At 45.2% G+C, this 18402-nt stretch overlaps 1 protein-coding gene across 1 annotated transcript in view; it reads right to left on the bottom strand.

The window, feature by feature from the left end:
- Window positions 1–18402, bottom strand: part of LOC137305870 (homeobox protein Meis1-like) — a 202871-nt gene that overhangs the window by 171472 nt on the left and 12997 nt on the right. The window contains exons 4-5 of the mRNA XM_067974806.1: window positions 18301–18351; window positions 17848–17898 (exon numbers count right to left, since the gene is read on the bottom strand). Of these exons, the coding sequence (XP_067830907.1) occupies window positions 17848–17898; window positions 18301–18351 (102 nt within the window). The remainder of the gene's footprint in view (window positions 1–17847; window positions 17899–18300; window positions 18352–18402) is intronic.

The raw sequence follows: 18402 nt of genomic DNA, 5'->3' as shown, positions 1-18402 counted from the left end.
AAGGGTAAAAATTAGAGGGAAACAAAGTAACACAGTGAGTAACAATACGGGTACACAGGCAACACTACGGGTATATGGGGAACATTACGGGTACATGGGGAATACTACAGGTACATGGGGAACACTACAGGTACATGGGCAACTCTACAGGTACATGGGGAGCATTACAGGTACACGGGGAACACTACAGGTACATGGGCAACTTTATAGGTACATGGGCAACTCTACAGGTACATGGGGAGCATTACAGGTACATGGGGAACACTACAGGTACATGGGCAACTCTACAGGTACATGCGCAACTCTACAGGTACATGGGGAATACTACAGGTACATGGGCAACTCTACAGGTACATGGGCAACTCTACAGGTACATGGGGAATACTACAGGTACATGGGGAACATTACAGGTACATGGGCAACTCTACAGGTACATGGGCAACTCTACAGGTACATGGGGAATACTACAGGTACATGGGCAACTCTACAGGTACATGGGCAACACTACGGGTACTTGGAGAACATTACGAGGAATGAACCCTGTGAGTCCTTCAATAGCCTTTACCCATATTACTGGACAGTAAGAGAGGAACTGAGTGACATCAGACACCAGCCCCAGAAGTATGATTTACTTTGATCCTGGTGAGGAAAGGAAGCCTGGCAGATATCACTCTGAATTAATCAAAGCCAATTCACTGACGGACTTATCAATCAAAGCCAATCCATTGATAAATGCATCTCCCACCAACCAGATCAATCATTCACATTAGGTTACTCAGGTATCTTGGTGGTCTCTCAGAAACCAGATAACTAATTCACTTTTGGGGCACGGCCAAACCACAAGTTTTAGTTGCAGGACCCCCTGATGAGACAGTTACAAAGACCAGAACTGGAGGTATGAGGTATTAATAGTCCAATGATCCATATTGATCATTTCTAGCACCTTGGTGGATTTTACGGCCTCACAATTCCTCCGTTCCAGGGGTGGAATACTCCAGCAATGTGGGCGGGGGTGGGAGGGGGGCAAGGCAGGAATTTGGGGTGAAGCCCAGTCACGCCAGATTCCGCTGCCATTTTCCTGCTTTGTAAAATTCTGCCAGAGGTTGGCGGTGCTTTTTGCACCGGTGCCGTTTGGTATGGACTTCGCGGTAAGAGGTGACGCTGGCAGGATGATGTCATCCCGCCAGTCCAGCCTCCTTTGCCCCAAAACGCCATGTGCGCCCGCATGAGGCAGACGTACGAGTGAGCAAGGTTCCTGTTCCTGGACCTGGAGGAGGTGAGGCCCAGCATCGCTTCAAAGGCCCGTTTCTCTGTAACAATCAATCGCAGAGCAGTCAATGCAGCAATCAATCGGCGAGCGATCGATTGTTGGGAAAGCAAGACACTAGGAATTGGAGACCATTATTCTCATGAGGAATCCAGGAGCATCCAAATTGCTTGACCAATATATACCCCTCATCCCAGGATCTAGGGCAAAATCAGTGGCTCATCCATGGGGCAGTTGGAAGTTTTGCTCATTCCCAAGTCCAGCCCCAGGAGGCTGTCACAGGAATTCTGGGGCTCGTATCTCCTGCAGGTCATTAAGCAATCCACGTAAACAAAGATCAGACCACGTCTTTTGATGTAGCATCCACATAGAATATGGAGATTCATAAGACTTAAAACTGGACAGATCTCCGATCTCTCAGAAAGACTTTCCCTTTAATCGGAGGGTGGGTGGAAATTTCCTCCTTTGACAAGAGACAGTTTGGCTCAGCTGTAGCACTCTCACCCCTGGGCTAGGAGGCTGTGTCTTCCAAGCCCCACGAGGGACTTGGGCGCATTATCTAGGCCGGCACTTCAGTGTACTACTGAGAGAATGCTGCATTGTCGGAGGAGCCATTTTTTTTGGGTCAAACATTGAATGAGCTGAGGCTCTTGCTTACTTGTTTAATACGAGCAACAAATATAAATTCCCGTTGCATTAAGAATTGGCGTGGGGGAGCTCGATGTGGGAGATCAAAAGGGATTATGGGAATGCGGTCAAATTCTTTTGATATTTGCATATATGCGCCAAAGCATTGGTCAGTATGTGTCCAATCCTTTAAGGCCCCACCGTTTCTCACATTTCAACTATTTGCACACTCACTCAGCATCACAAGATAATTATAAATGAGGGAGGACATTTGGCCCATCTTCGTCCATCTATCCAGAAGTATCCTGATGTTCCCCCCTCCCCCACTGCAGCGTCCGATTGGTTTTTAAACATCTGCAGGGCTTTCACATCCAAACGCTATCTGCTCACATGTCTGAACACGCATGCACTCCGTGTCCCACGTGTGTTAACGTGTGCGACAAACTGAGCCACAGATCCACGGCTTAAAGCCCATCGGGACGAGTTCCCTATCTCGGTCATATCGTAGCAAAGGCTTGGGACGTCCTCAAAGAGAAGGGAAATCAGAACGACGGTCTTTCCAACCCCTTGGCTGCCGTCGCACGCCCTCTTGCCTAATGGATAAAGAATGGCTTTGACTCAGGAGTTGGGTAAGAGGGGGGGATTCCCCGGTGGGGGGATAATGTACAACACAAGGGGGAACCAAAAACAAGGAGAAATGGGGGGGGGAAAGATCTCAAGCGCACAAATAATCCAAAGCTGAAACCGTGAGGTGCACTCGCTGTAAATACAAGGCGTGGATCAGAACCAGGATTCTGAAAACATCCCGTCAGGGAGGTCTCTGCGATTATTTCATGATATTTCCTTTATTGGTTTAAGTGACCGCAATGTTAATGATTTCATAACCATCCATGAAAAGCATTCTCATCTCACTTTCACTCCTAATGACCAAAGAGCCCGGCTACAGAAGGAAGACCTGGAAAATTCCACAGAACGGAACTGTAATGATCACTGTTAATGAGGGGGACGAGCAATTATGACAGTCGCGAAATAGGATCTTGAGGTTTCCGTTTCAGAAACCTGTCCTCAGGCTGCTATTAATTTTTTCTGAGGGAGAGACTTCAGATCTGGTCACTGTGGTCGTCTGTGACGCTGGTATGAGTCGCTCATTTGTTAATGTCCCTTTAATTAACGATTGATTTATGAGAGCCACTCTCAACAATAAGAACTTGTGTTTATGTAGTGTCACTCCTGTGAAGTGCTGCTGCACTGTCAGAGGTGTATCTTCTGCCTTCTCAGGTGGACGTAAAAGATCCCAAAGCATTATTTCAAAGAAGAGCCGGGGAGTTCTCCCCAGTGTCCTGGCCCACATTTATCCCTCAACCAACATCACTGAAACAGATTATCTGGTCATTAAAACATTGCTGTTTGTGGGAGCTTGCTGTGCACAAATTGGCTGCTGCGTTTCCTACATTCCTACACTTCCAAAATACTTCATTGGCTGTAAAGCGCTTTGGGACGTCCTGAGGTCGTGAAAGATGCTATATAAATGCAAGTCTCCCTTTCTTTCTTTGTGTGTACTGTCAGTCTTTGGCTCCAGGTGAGTGGCAACGGGGATTTCTACACATTAAATAGGGAAATAGCGTCTTTATTAAAATGTGGTTAATATTTTGCCTCATAAGCTAGGAAGTTACAAGTGACTCAACTATGTGCCTTTATTTAAAGTGATATTGCACTTTTCGGCAGTGAAAAAAATGCACAGGCACAAAAATGGATGCAAGATCCAGAAATAATTATAATTCTACAAAACGTACACTGAGAACAGTCGCCCAGAGATCAAATGGGTACAAATCTGTCCATTTTCTGCCAAATATTAAATGCATTTCACTCAAAATATTTTAAAATGAAGTGTACTATAAAAAGGATGGCATATTGAGGGGAGAGAGAAGGGGATGGAGCAGTGGGTTACACACTGACCTTTAAGCTCTGAGATCTGGGCTCAAGTCCAGCCCAGACTGCTAGGATGCAATGTTTTTTCCTCTCTCTACTGGCCGGAAGGATTCAATGTGAAATGAATCTCAGGGCAGCTTTCAGCATGGATAAATCTACACTGTAAAAACCATCTCCTAACTCACACCAACTCCCCTTCAACCATCACCCCTTGTGCTCGCTGACCTACATTGGCTCCCAGTCCGGGATTTTAAAATTTTCATCCTTGTTTTCAAATCTCTCCATGGCCTCGCCCCTCCCTGTCTCTGTAACCTCCTCCAGCCCTACAACCCTCCGAGATCTCTGCGCTCCTCCAATTCTGGCCTCTTGCGCATCCCCGATTTTAATCGCTCCACCATTGGCGGCCGTGCCTTCAGCTGCCTCGGCCCTAAGCTCTGGAATTCCCTCCCTAAACCTCTCCGCCTCTCTCTCCTCCTTTAAGATGCTCCTTAAAACCTCCCTCTTAATGCAAGTTGCTGTTGTCTGCAGCTTTGACTGGTGCACTCGAGGTGCTCTGCTGTGGAGGGGTCGGAGATGCATCGTAGGGATAGAGTAGAGGGAGCTTAACTCTGCCTAGATCAGTTCAATACCTGGCCTGGGGTGTTCGAAGCTGACAGTAAGTGACCAATCAATTTGAAAGATGTTCTGTTCTCTAGCATTGACGACATTCAGCTATCAGCACAAAAATGTAGCGGAAAATTACATTTTGAAACGGTGAAAAAGTATCGCATTGTCGCCCAGTCAAGTACAATTCTCAAGTAAACCTCATGCCACTGGCCTAGATTGGGATAAAGAAAAAAAATCTTGCATTTATATAGCACCTTTAATGGGAGTCCCAAAGTGCTTTACAGCCAATGAAGTACTTTTGCAGTGTAGTCACTGTTGTAATGGTGAAACATGGCAGCCAATTTGCACACAGCAAGCTCCCACAAACAGCAATGTGATAATGACCAGATCATCTGCTTTTTTAAGGTGTTTGTTGAGGGATAGATAGCAGCCAGGACACCAGGGAGAACTCCCCTGCTCTTCTTTGAATAGTGCCATGTGATCTTTTACATGCAACGTAGAGGGCAGGCAGGGCCTTGATTTAATGTCCACATCTGAAAGACGGCACCTCCAACAGTGCAGCACTCCCTCAGTAATGCACTGGAGTGTCAGTCTAGATTACGTGCTCAAATCTCTGAAGCGGGGCTTGGAAACCATGACCTTCTGATCCCAGAAGCACGAGTGGTACCCACTGAGCCAAGGCTGACGCCCAAAGCAGCACAAGATATCAAGATAGTTAACCCTGTAAATGCCCCAGACCCCCTTGGCCGATCATCGCACGGTCTCAGGCCGACGGCTGCCTGACGGTGACTTTTCCAAGTTTGAAGATCAGAAGCCGTCCAAACTCATCTTGCGTTAACCATGTGTCAGTCATGGCTCAGTGGGTGGCACTCATGCTTCTGAGTCAGAAGATCATGGGTTCAAGCCCCACACCAGTAGACATTAAGCACTCAAAGCAGGCTGACGCTCCCAGTGCAGGACTGAGAAAGTGCTGCACTGTTGGAGGTGCTGCCATTGAACCAAGGCCCCGTGCCTGCTTAGAAGAATTGAAAAGATCACATAACGACTTGCATGGAAGGTAGTAATAGGTCCCAGGGGTGTTATCGAACAAATCTAGACACCTAGCCAGAGAAGAGGACATTAGGACAGGTGACCAAAAGCTTGGTGAAAGAGGTAAGTTTTAGGGGCGGCCTTAAAGGAGGAGAGCGAGGCGGAGAGGTTTAGTGGAGGGCCTCGACAGCTGAAGGCACGGCCGCCAATGGAGGGCCGAAGGAAATGGGGGATGTGCAAGAGACCAGAGCTGGGGGAAAACAGAGACTTCAGAGGGTTGTATCCCATGGCACTGTTATCCTTCAATCAACATCACTAAAAAAGATTAACAGGAGAGACCTCTTGACGTCCTGACCAACATTTATCACCCAACACCACCAATCTCGTTCTTTGTGTGGGACCTTGCTGTGTGCGTATTGGCTGCTGTATCTCCCCACACTACAGTGACCACACTTCAGAAATACCTCATTGGCTGTGAAGAGCTTAGTGATGTCCTGAAGATGTGAAAGGTGCTTTAGAAATGCAAGTTATTTGTTTCTTTCGAACGCTCCCAGTCCAACATTCCTAGCATCCTTCACTATCAGACTCAGACCCATCACCCCTGTGCTCGCTGACCTACTTTGGCTCCCAGGCGTGGCATTACCCCGATTTTAAAATTCTCATCCTCGTTTTCAAATCCCTCCATGGCCTCGCCCCCTCCCTATCTCTGTAATCTCCTCCAGCCCTACAACCCTCCGAGATCTCTGCGCTCCTCCAATTCTGGCCTCTTGCGCATCCCCGATTTTCATCGCTCCACCATTGGCGGCCGTGCCTTCAGCTGCCGAGGCCCTAAGCTCTGGAATTCCCTCCTTAAACCTCTCCACCTCTCTACCTCTCTCTCCTCCTTTAAGACGCTCCTTAAAACCTATATCTTTGACCAAGCTTTTGGTCACCTGTCCTAATGTCTCATTATGTGGCTCGGTGTCAAATTTTGTTTGATAATCGCTCCTGTGAAGCCTTGGGACATTTTACTACGTTAAAGGCGCTATATAAATGCACCTTTAACCAAACCAATCTTCTCAATCTGGGCTTCCACTTGGGTGGAAACTGACCTTTAACGCGGATTTGCAGTCAATGAAAACCCTTTTAAGACAAAAAAAACCCTGTGCCCACTTCCAAAACGGATGGAGTGATCAAGGAGTCAGGAGGAGCAAAGGGAAAACAGTTAAACTTTTTAAAAAATAAGTTTGAACAAATGGAATGTGTTAGAAAGCCAGTAAAAGAAAATTTAAAATAATAAAAGGACGAAGATAGTATGGGAGAGATGAGGAATGACAGGTCAAAGGCAAGCAGAGTGTTTGAATATTTTATATTTTTAATCTAAGATTGATTAGTTTACTAGGTGGGGGTTAATATTGCGGTATTATAGAGCTATGAGTCAGCAGGTTGTGGGTTCAAATCCCACTCCAGAGACTTGGGCACAAAATCTAGGCCGACTCTCCCAGTGCAGTACTGAGGGAGTGCTGCACTGTCAGAGGTGTCGTCTTTCAGATGAGATGTTAAAACGAGGTCTGCCCTCTCAGGTGGACATAAAAGATCCCATGGAACTATTCGAAAAAGAGCAGGGGAGTTCTCCCCGGTGTCCTGGCCAATATTTATCCCTCAACCAACATCACTAAAAAAACAGATTATCCAATCATTGCTGTTTGTGGGATTTTGCTGTGCGCAAATTGGCTGCCACGTTCCTACAATACAACAGTGACGACATTTCAGAAGTACTTCATTGGCTGTAAAGCGCTTTGGGATATCCTGAGATCGTAGAAGGCACTGTAGAAATGCAAGTCTTTATTTCTTTCTTGCTCTTTGATCTCAGACATTTTCTCTTTCTCTTACCCTTCATCCTAGTCGCTGTCTCTTTCACACTCTCTCTCTCTCTCTCTCTCATTCTCTTTCTCTTGCCCCTGATCCCAGTCTCTGTCTCTTTCACTCTCTCTCTCTCTCGTTCTCTCTCTCTTGCCCCTGATCCTAATCTCTGTCTCTTTCACTCTCTCTCTCTCTCGTTCTCTCTCTCTTGCCCCTGATCCTAATCTCTGTCTCTTTCACTCTCTCTCTCGTTCTCTCACTCTCTCGTCCCTGATCCCAGTCTCTGTCTCTTTCACTCACTCTCTCTCTCTCTCTCTCTCGTTCTTTCTCTCTTGCCCCTGATCCCAGTCTCTGTCTCTGTCACTCTCTCTCTCTCTCTCGTTCTCTCTCTCTTGCCCCTGATCCTAATCTCTGTCTCTTTCACTCTCTCTCTCTTTCTCATTCTCTCTCTCTTGCCCCTGATCCCAGTCTCTGTCTGTCACACTCTCTCTCTCTCTCGTTTTCTCTCTTTCTTGCCCTTAATCCTAACCTCTTTCTCTGTCACTCTCTCTCTCTCTCTCTCTCGTTCTCACTCTCTCTCTCGTTCTCTCTCTCTTGCCCCCGATCCTAATCTCTGTCTCTGTCACGCTCTCTCACTCTCTCTCTCGTTCTCTCTCTCTCTCTCGTTCTCTCTCTCTCTCTCGTTCTCTCTCTCTTGCCCCTGATCCCAGTCTCTGTCTCTTTCACTCTCTCGCTCTCATTCTCTCTCTCTTGCCCCTGATCCTAATCTCTGCCTCTGTCACTCTCTCTCACTCCTCTCGTTCTCTCTCTCTCTCGTTCTCTCTCTCTTGCCCCGATCCCAGTCTCTGTCACTGTCACTCTCTCTCTCTCTCTCTCATGCCCCTGATCCTAATCTCTGCCTCTGTCACTCTCTACAGACTGTAGAGCACAAATCAAAGGCTACAACAGGTGTGCAATCACTTTGTTTCCTGTCACACACGTACAAACACACTCAACATTAATCTGAACTCAGTAAAGCTTCTGAAACCAGCTTTCGAGCTTTTCTTTTAATAATCTTGAAACATTTTTTGAGCAGAAACTGCTGGAAGCTAAAGGAAAGATATTGGCCCTGTACGGCTGACTGAATAGTACCATGCATCCTGGGAAAGTGGCTACACTGCACATGCTCAGACTGTACAATCCCAATTCAGCTCACAGCATCACTGCTTCAGGCAGAAATATCAATCCCAGGCCCAGGCTTTTGGGAGAGGTTTGGCCTTTCAAATAAAAACTTTAATGAAGGAATCAAGAGACACAAAAGACAACCAAATAGATCAATGAAATTATGTACATGTGAAACATGCCGATTATTAAAAATATTTAGGTTAAACCCTTACTTTGGGCAGTAGCATCTTGACTTACTGAGGGAAACACTGGATGGTTGAATTAAAAAAAAGTCAGAGAGCCTTTTGAATTGTGGAGAGCCAGGGGCCAGATTGCACAGAGCAACGAGCTTAAAGAGACTTTTTCCATTACAAACCGTGAGCCTAGGAATATAGCTGACACAAAAAGTGACAACAGGAAGACAAGTGGCGCAAACGGGAAGTGCACAGAGTATGTAGCTTTAGCCCACTCCCGGTGGGTCCCAGATTTAAACACTGGTCAATCCGAAATCAGCTTACTTTAGCCAAGGTGGCTGGGTTTAACCCCTCAGTGCACCTGGCTTCAAGAGGGGAAAATCAGCAGGGGGGGGGCTTCCTGCACCCACTCATTGTGCCGCACCCTCCCACTGGAAGTTGGCTTTAGTGACCCTTGGCTGGGAAAAGAATCAGGCTTGGCTGCGATGCCTAAACTAGTCGAATAGCCCGCCGACACTTACTGTTTGGAGTCACACGTCAGGAATGGGCACTCGGCTGAACTGCTGGAAGGTGACCAGCACCTGACGAGCCACATCCCATCATGAAGTCGAAAGCTTCAGGAGTGGAGCATTTTTAAAATATATTTCTATGTAAATACGACACTTCAATCGAAAAGTTTTAAAAGTTTAAGAGTGGTGCTGTTTGGGCACAATCATTTTTCGGGGATGCAGATATGAATTTAAATTATTCTTTAATTAATTTCCTACTGGGTAAGAGTCCGTAACACAAAACTGCCCTCAAATTGACACTAATTCAGCACAAATTGTCAGTCTCATTCAGAGAAATGACAGGCCGGCCGCTGTGAGAAACCAGGACAATGTCACACTGGTGCAGTGGCGAGCACCCATCTCGATGTCAATTTTTGTCTGGTAACGCTCCTGTGAAGCGCCTTGGGACATTTTATTACGTCAAAGGCGCTATATAAATGCAAGCTGTTGTTGTTGAGATTGGGACTGAGGCAAACCTTTTTGGGGGCAGAGTAGAGGGAGCTTTACCCTGCATCTAACCCATGCTGTACCTGACCTGGGAGTGCTCGATACTAACACTGGCTGCCCGAAATGGGTACGTCTTAACTGAAATGAAAAGTGACTACGGATTCTATAAACAGATTATTTCAGAACCAGCCGAGTGATCCTGATATGTGTGAAGATCGTTATCGAATCACAATGCAACCCCTGAAACAGCGTCTATTTAAAACCCGTGCATAACTGTTTAGGTATCATATTGGTAAGCTGCTCAGCGACCTAGCAGGTAAATACACCATGTTGTGCAGCACTCAGCCGACCCAGAGCAGAGGGTCATGGCTTTGATTCCCAGTCTGAGGGTGACAGTGAGGAGGCTGAGGATGGTCCGGTAGCCTAGTGGTTATGGGTTCAGTAGCATAGTGGTTATGGGTACAGTAGCATAGTGGTTATGTTACTGGACTAGTAATCCAGAGACCTAAACTAATATTCTAGAGTCATGAGTTCAAATCCCGCCACAGCAGCTGGGGAATTTAAATTCATATTAATTAAATAAAAATCTGGAACAAAAAAAAACTAGTATCAGTAATGGTGGCCATGAAACTACCAGATTGTCGTAAAAACCCATCTGGTTCACTAATGTCCTTTAGTGGAAGGAAACCTGCCGTCCTTCCCCTATATGTGACTCCAGACCCACAGTAACGTGGTTGATTCTTAATTGCCCTCTGAAATGACCGAGCAAGCCACTCCGTTGTTCAAGAAGGTGGCTCACCACCACCTTCTCGAGGGCAATTAGGGATGGGCAATAAATGCTGGCCCTGCCAGTGCCTCCCATAAACAAATAAAAAAAAGGAAGGGGAGAGAGAAAAAATCCACCAGGCTCTGACTTGCTATCCAGTGACCCCTGCTGGACAGGGCGGTACCTGAGGTGGAGGTCAGCTGAGGTCAGGATCATGGTTCAGCTGCAAAGCCTCTCATGGTCACACAGCCCGCTGTGAAGAGCGGGCACTTTGGTGGAGAGGACCCAGCATCCAGTGGAGCCTCACCCCCAGCCTGAGTCAAAGGGGAAGAAAACTGAATCGACAAAGGTATGATATTTCCACAGCAGTCACGTGATGTGATGCTTTCCAGACTTAAGAAAACAAAAGGACAAGCAGCGTTATAAATCACATCCCAAATACCACAAGCTCTTTGGCAGCCTTGTAGCCCTTATCAAGTGAGTCTTACTATTGGAGCATAATGGATACCCGGGAGCCATTCCAAAACAAGTAACATAAGCAGACGTTCAGATGATGTCATCAACCGGGAGGGCAAAGTTCAAAGCAGTTCATAGCCGTCATCTGAACCCTGAGATGGGATTACAGCCTTGAAATCAGTTCAGGGTGGGAATTCATTTTAGAAAGGATGATGTGAAGTTCAAGGGGGTTCTTTGATTCTAGTCTGGCTCTACGTTCCCCTTCTGCGAGCATAAGAAATAGGAGCAGGAGTAGGCCAATCGGCCCCTCGAGCCTGCTCCGCCATTCAATAAGATCATGGCTGATCTGATCCTAACCTCAAATCTAAATTCATGTCCAATTTCCCACCCGCTCCCCGTAACCCCTAATTCCCTTTACTTCTAGGAAACTGTCTATTTCTGTTTTAAATTTATTTAATGATGTAGCTTCCACAGCTTCCTGGGGCAGCAAATTCCACAGACCTACTACCCTCTGAGTGAAGAAGTTTCTCCTCATCTCAGTTTTGAAAGAGCAGCCCCTTATTCTAAGATTATGCCCCCTAGTTCTAGTTTCACCCATCCTTGGGAACATCCTCACCGCATCCACCCTATCAAGCCCCTTCACAATCTTATATGTTTCAATAAGATCGCCTCTCATTCTTCTGAACTCCAATGAGTAGAGTCCCAATCGCAATTAAAGCCAACATTCCGTTGGCGCTGACCGCCATTACTCACCGCGGCGTTGGCGGGATTTGGCGCAAGTGCTGAGGGAGCCAATGATTATGAAGTAACTACCGCGTGCTTATTAAGTAATAATCCAGAATTCAATATCCAAACTATAATACGGCGAGATCCTAACCGAAATACAAACTAACAGCGGTTAAAAACTGTGGGCATAGATTCACCAGGGGCTTAAAGGGTTAAGTTGTGAGGACAGGTTACGTTAACTTGGCTTATATTCCCTTGAGTTTAGAAGCTTGGGGGGGTGCTCTAAGCGAGGTGATTAAAAGGATAAAGGGGTTCGATAGGGTAATACAGAGAAGCTGTTACCTCTGGTGGGGGAATCCAGAATAATCTTAAAATTAGAGCTAGGCCGTTCGGGAGTGAAATCAGGAAACACTTTTTCACAGTCAGGGTAGCGGAAATCTGGGACTCTCTTCTCCCCAAAGGCAGTGGAATTGAAATTTTCAAGACTGAGATCGATAAATTTTTGATGGGTAAGGGTATCGAGGGATATGGAGCAAAGGCAGATGAACAGAGTTGAGGTACAGATCAGTCATGATCTAATAGAATGGTAGAACAGGCTCGAGGGGCTGAATGGCCTCCTGCTGCTCCTATGTTCACTGGCATTAAAGACTGCACTCGAACCTCACCATAAGCAAAGGGGGTATAAATCAGAAAGACAAAGCTTGAGCAAATTACAACTCATCTTAACTATGACATTCTACCTTCTGATCACACCCACTGAAGTTATCATGCAAAACGAAGAAGACCTGATTTACAGTCAAGCAACTCCTCCAAACCCCGCCCTCCCCCAATCCCCGCAGAAAGTCCCAGGCAGGAAATCTTGGACCCCCAGTATCTGATTTTCTATCTATTTATAGACCATGGAGTCAGCCATGATCCAATGTTATATTGAGGGGCTGGACTAGACTTGTGGCAGTGTAGGTACAGCCCATTTATAAACTCTACCTCTCCCTGAGATTGCTGATCGTTGCATAATTATTTTATCTACAGGTCATGGCTTTCCCTCTCTCCTTCCGCCCACCCATTAGTTCAGCAGGTCAAGGCACCCTCAGCAGTGGTGCTGAGCCATGCAGAGTTGGGTGGGAAGATCCCAGGTTCTATCCCTGTTCTGTGCCGAGTTCACTGATCTGGGCTAGGGGAGGCAGTGGGAGGTGCCATTCCTGGCCTTGACGTCATAGAATTAGGGAGAAAACCCCAACGAAGAAAAGTCACAAAACAACCGGAGTTGCTGATCACTGCCCCCTGCTGGACTTGAATGTGTGTGGAGGCCAAGTGAGGACAGAGTCAGGCTCGAATATCAGGAATCCTCTCCTCCACTGTCAAATAACGTTGACCATCTAAGTTGACACATGAAGAAGTCCTATTGGTGTGGGGCACCTGCAGGCCCATCTTGACATGAAACTGAACCCCACTTTCAGGGAGGGTCCGAGAGAGAAGCATCAGGAAAGCTGCACGGATGAAAATATCCCGCTATAGGCAGCTCCCAGGATACAGTGCAGATTATACAGAGAGCACTGGGCAGCTGGAGGGAATTGCAGGTGACCGTCAAACCATGGCAGCAAAGCATTGGCAGAGGATGGTCCACAGCCTTCCAACGAACATTACAGTCCCCACCATCCAGTGTCAGCCATGGCTCGGAGGGTAACTCTCTTGCCTCTAGGGAGTGCTGCACTGTCAGAGGTGCTGTCTTTCAGATAAGATGTTAAACTGAGGCCCCGTCTGCCCTTTTAGGTGGATGTAAATGCTCCAATTTCACAGGGGAGTTCTCTCCAGTGTCCTGACCAATATTTATCCCTCAACCAACACCCAAGAACAGATTATCTGGTCATTATCATATTGCTGTTTGTGGGATCTTGCTGTGCGTAAATTGGCTGCCGTGCTTCCTACATTACAATAGTGGCTATACTTTAAAAAATAAGTGCTTCATTGGCTGTAAAACACTTTGGGATGTCCTGATGATGTGGAGATGCCGGTGATGGACTGGGGTGGACAAATGTAAGGAATCTTACAACACCAGGTTACTGAGGTGGTGAAAAGCATGATATAAATAAAAGGCTTTCTTTTTTCTCTTTTACTTTCACCTTTGCATCCAATTGTTTCTTAAACCATTCCCTGTTTTTTGCCTTCACTCCCCAACTCAAAAGTCCATTCCAATCAGCGATGATTCTTTCTGTGAAGAACTTCCTGATATCAGTCCTAAATTTGCTTTTTTTTCTTGCTCCTTGTCCCACTCTCTTGGTTTCATTTGATTTGCCTTTTCTACACAGTTTACAATCCTCTGTGAGATCAACTCTTAGCTTGCTCCTGCCAAGCCCAAATATCTCCAGACTTTCCCCAGTCCTCTGAGGCAAACGCATCTCACAGAGTGACTCCTGTAACACAGAGTGCTCTCGAGTCAGGTCCCCTGCTGGGAGAGACAGAGACTCAATCTCCTCTGAGAATCGTCTGATGGAACTTGTAATTCACTAAGTGCCCTCTATTTCTCAACAGAAAAGCACCCCGTTTTCCAAGGGACTTCTTTATCCCACAGTGTTTCCCCCATTTAAACTCCATCACTTAGACGAAATGCTTCTCATTAGAGTTTCAGGACTGTTCAGTTTGAACACGATGAACTTTTTGCTTCAGAGAGAATCTCTCTCGGAAAGTTATTTAATTCGATATAAATTAAAACTTCACTCGGGTGGAAACTATCTCAGTGTGTGCTAAATCGCCTCGTATTAAGCCATTTCCGAATCTTGTATTTTTGATGTCGATTTGAATTCAGAATAACGGCCTTTGGAGCGAAAGGAGATTCCCCGTCTCCTGGTGGAATCTATCAGGGCAGAGCCGATTTAATAATCTGATTTAAGATTAATGATGCTGAAAATTTTTCCTTTTCTCGGGCAGAAATGATTCCGTGGAGAGAAATAGCCAAGGTGCAGCTACATAAAACCTAGGCACCGTCGCAAATAGCACCACTTACTCACTCCTGCACATCTGCAGCACCCCTGTGCATTTTAGGACAAATTAAAAATAACTACAAAAGAATATATATATATGTATATAAACACACACACATATATATAAATATATATATATACACACACGCATATATATAAATATATATATATACACACACACATATATATATAAATATATATATACACACACATATATATATAAATATATATATACACACACATATATATATAAATATATATATATACACACACATATATATATAAATATATATATATACACACACATATATATATAAATATATATATACACACACACATATATATATAAATATATATATACACACACACATATATATAAATATATATATACACACACACATATATATATAAATATATACACACACATATATATATAAATATATACACACACATATATATATATATAAATATATATATATACACACACATATATATAAATATATATATATACACACACATATATATAAATATATATACACACATATATATAAATAAATATATATAAATACATATATACATATATATTTAAATATATATACACATACACATATATATAAATAAATATACATATAAATATATATATACACATATATAAATATATATATACATATATGTACGTATATATTTAAATATATACATATATATATATATACACATACACATATATATGCATTACATCGCATATATGATCGAAATATTACCAAACACTACATATACTTGTATAATATTTACATTGTATTTATGATATATATATAACTAAACACACTATTTATATATTTACATCACAAATATGATATAAATATTACTAAATATGTGTACATATATAATATTTACATTGTATATATGATGTAAATATTACTAGATATATATATAATATTTACATTGTATATATGATAGAATTATTACTAAATGCACATATATATATATATATATATATATATTTAGTAATCTGATGGATAAGAAGCACAAACAATTTGGACACTGATCTGTGCTCCCAGTCTCTCCATCGATCTGGATCCAGTGGGTCTACAGCTAATCACACTGATTGATGGTGAGCTGCCCGAGCTGGTTAATAGTGTAAATATTTATTGAATATTGCATTTACAACAGGGGGACATCTATTTGACGTATTAACAAAAAAGAAATCCTCAGCCTCCATCGTCCCGTCTCACCCCTGACTTTTCATAGCTGCTAAGGCCTGGGTGTAAGGGAGACTCGTTAAAAAAGTAGAAGTGGGGAAGTGAGTTCGAAAGAAAGAAAGAAAGTGAGTGATTAAGAGAGAGGCGAGGAAAGAGGGAGAGAGAGAGAAAGGGAGAGAGAAACATCTAGGAATTAATGAGATTGAAACATTAATACAGAAATGAGCAAAGAATGAGAAGAAGGAATTTATATAAAATTTATAGATGGAAAGGGAGAGCCAAGGAAAGAAAAAGGGATGGTGGCGGGGTGGAAGAAAGAGGAAGAAAAGTAAGGAAGGAAAGAGAAAGAGAAAGAAAGAATAAAGAAAAGAAATGGACGCAGACTTTCTAGTATTCTGCCTCACTTGCCACAAGATTCAATCGGCGCCTCTCAGGGGCGTTGGAATTAAATAGTTAATTATCACATTAGTGCAGGATTAGAGAGGCAATGACTCTGTAAAAACACTTGGCTTTTGTCTCCGAAATAAAACTCAGCCACTTTTGAAAATTCTAAAAGACAGCCCCTCCCCCATCCCCTCACACTCACACCCTCACACACTCCCTCACACACTCCCTCACACACTCCCTCACACACACCCTCACACACTCCCTCACACACTCCCTCACACACTCCCTCACAAACTCCCTCACACACACCCTCACACACCCTCACACACCCTCACACACACCCTCACACACCCTCACACACTCCCTCACACACTCCCTCACACACCCTCACACACTCCCTCACACACCCTCACACACCCCCTCACAAACTCCCTCACACACTCCCTCACACACCCCCTCACAAACTCCCTCACACACTCCCTCACACACCCTCACACACTCCCTCACACACCCTCACACACCCCCTCACAAACTCCCTCACACACTCCCTCACACACCCCCTCACAAACTCCCTCACACACACCCTCACACACCCTCACACACACCCTCACACACACCTTCACAAACTCCCTCACACACACCCACACACACCCACACACACCCACACACACCCTCACAAACTCCCTCACACACACCCACACACACCCACACACCCCCTCACACACCCCCTCACAAACTCCCTCACACACACCCACACACACCCACACACACCCACACACACCCTCACACACTCCCTCACACAGCCTCACACACACCCTCACACACCCACACACACACCCTCACAAACTCCCTCACACACACCCTCACACACCCCCTCACAAAATCCCTCACACACACCCTCACACACCCACACACACCCTCACACACCCCCTCACAAACTCCCTCACACACACCCTCACACACCCACACACACCCTCACACACACCCTCACACACCCACACACACCCTCACACACATCCTTCCACACACCCTCACACGCTCACCCTCATACACACACCCTCACACAAACCTTCACACACACCCTCACACACACCCTCACACACACACCCTCACACACACACCCTCACACACACACACACTCCCTCACACACACCCTCATACACACCCTCACACCCACACCCTCACACACACCCTCACACACTCACCCTCACACACACCCTCACACACAACCTCACACACCTCACACACTCACCCTCACACACACACTCCCTCACACACACACCCTCATACACACCCTCACACCCACACCCTCACACACTCACCCTCACACACAACCTCACACACAACCTCACACACTCACCCTCACACACTCACCCTCACACACAACCTCACACACAACCTCACACACTCACCCTCACACATACACACCCTCACACACTCACCCTCACACACAACCTCACACATACACCCTCACACACACACACACCCTCACACACTCACCCTCACACACTCACACACACCCTCACACACTCACCCTCACACACTCACACACACCCTCACACACACCCTCACACACTCACCCTCACACACTCACCCTCACACACTCACCCTCACACACTCACCCTCACACACTCACCCTCACACACTCACACTCACACACACACACCCTCACACACACGTACTTTCCAATAATATCCTCTTACCTTCTCCAACTCCAACAGATGAAACCGCAACACCTGGATGGCCTGAATCATCTATGGGGAGAAAGAGAGGGTCAGTAAAGAGGGGCCTAGGGATGCTCTGAATCAGTCAGTGGGACAGGGGAACATCAGAGAGCTGCACAATAACCTGTGAGTGTCAGACACTGCATTCAACCCAGGGAGACAATTTCTGGGACAGTTACATTTGGGTTTAGTTGCAAGCCTAATTTGCAACAGTAACTGAACTTAAACCCTTCCCAAAAACATGGTGTGGTTAAACATTAATTAAATACGATGTGATTCAGTTTTCACATATTGTGAACTTTTAGAAATACTTTTACTAGGACAAGAAAGTAAGTTGGAACCAAAAAGCAGGCGGCCCTTTGTGTTTGATCTGCTCGCTCTCACACAGTCAGTCCAAAGATCAGCACAATTTATAGTTTAAACTCTAATTACCAAATTATCCAGCTCGGGATTGGAAGAAAATAACGGTTTTTCTGTTCGGATCTGGAAAATAAAAGAGTGGCAGAACATTTCAGAAACACACAGAGTGGAAAT

Source organism: Heptranchias perlo, chromosome 41 (genome assembly GCF_035084215.1).
Source record: "Heptranchias perlo isolate sHepPer1 chromosome 41, sHepPer1.hap1, whole genome shotgun sequence".
Lineage (NCBI taxonomy): Eukaryota > Metazoa > Chordata > Chondrichthyes > Hexanchiformes > Hexanchidae > Heptranchias > Heptranchias perlo.
The sequence above is the reverse complement of the archived record's forward strand: the minus strand, read 5'-3'. Positions and strand labels throughout refer to the sequence as shown.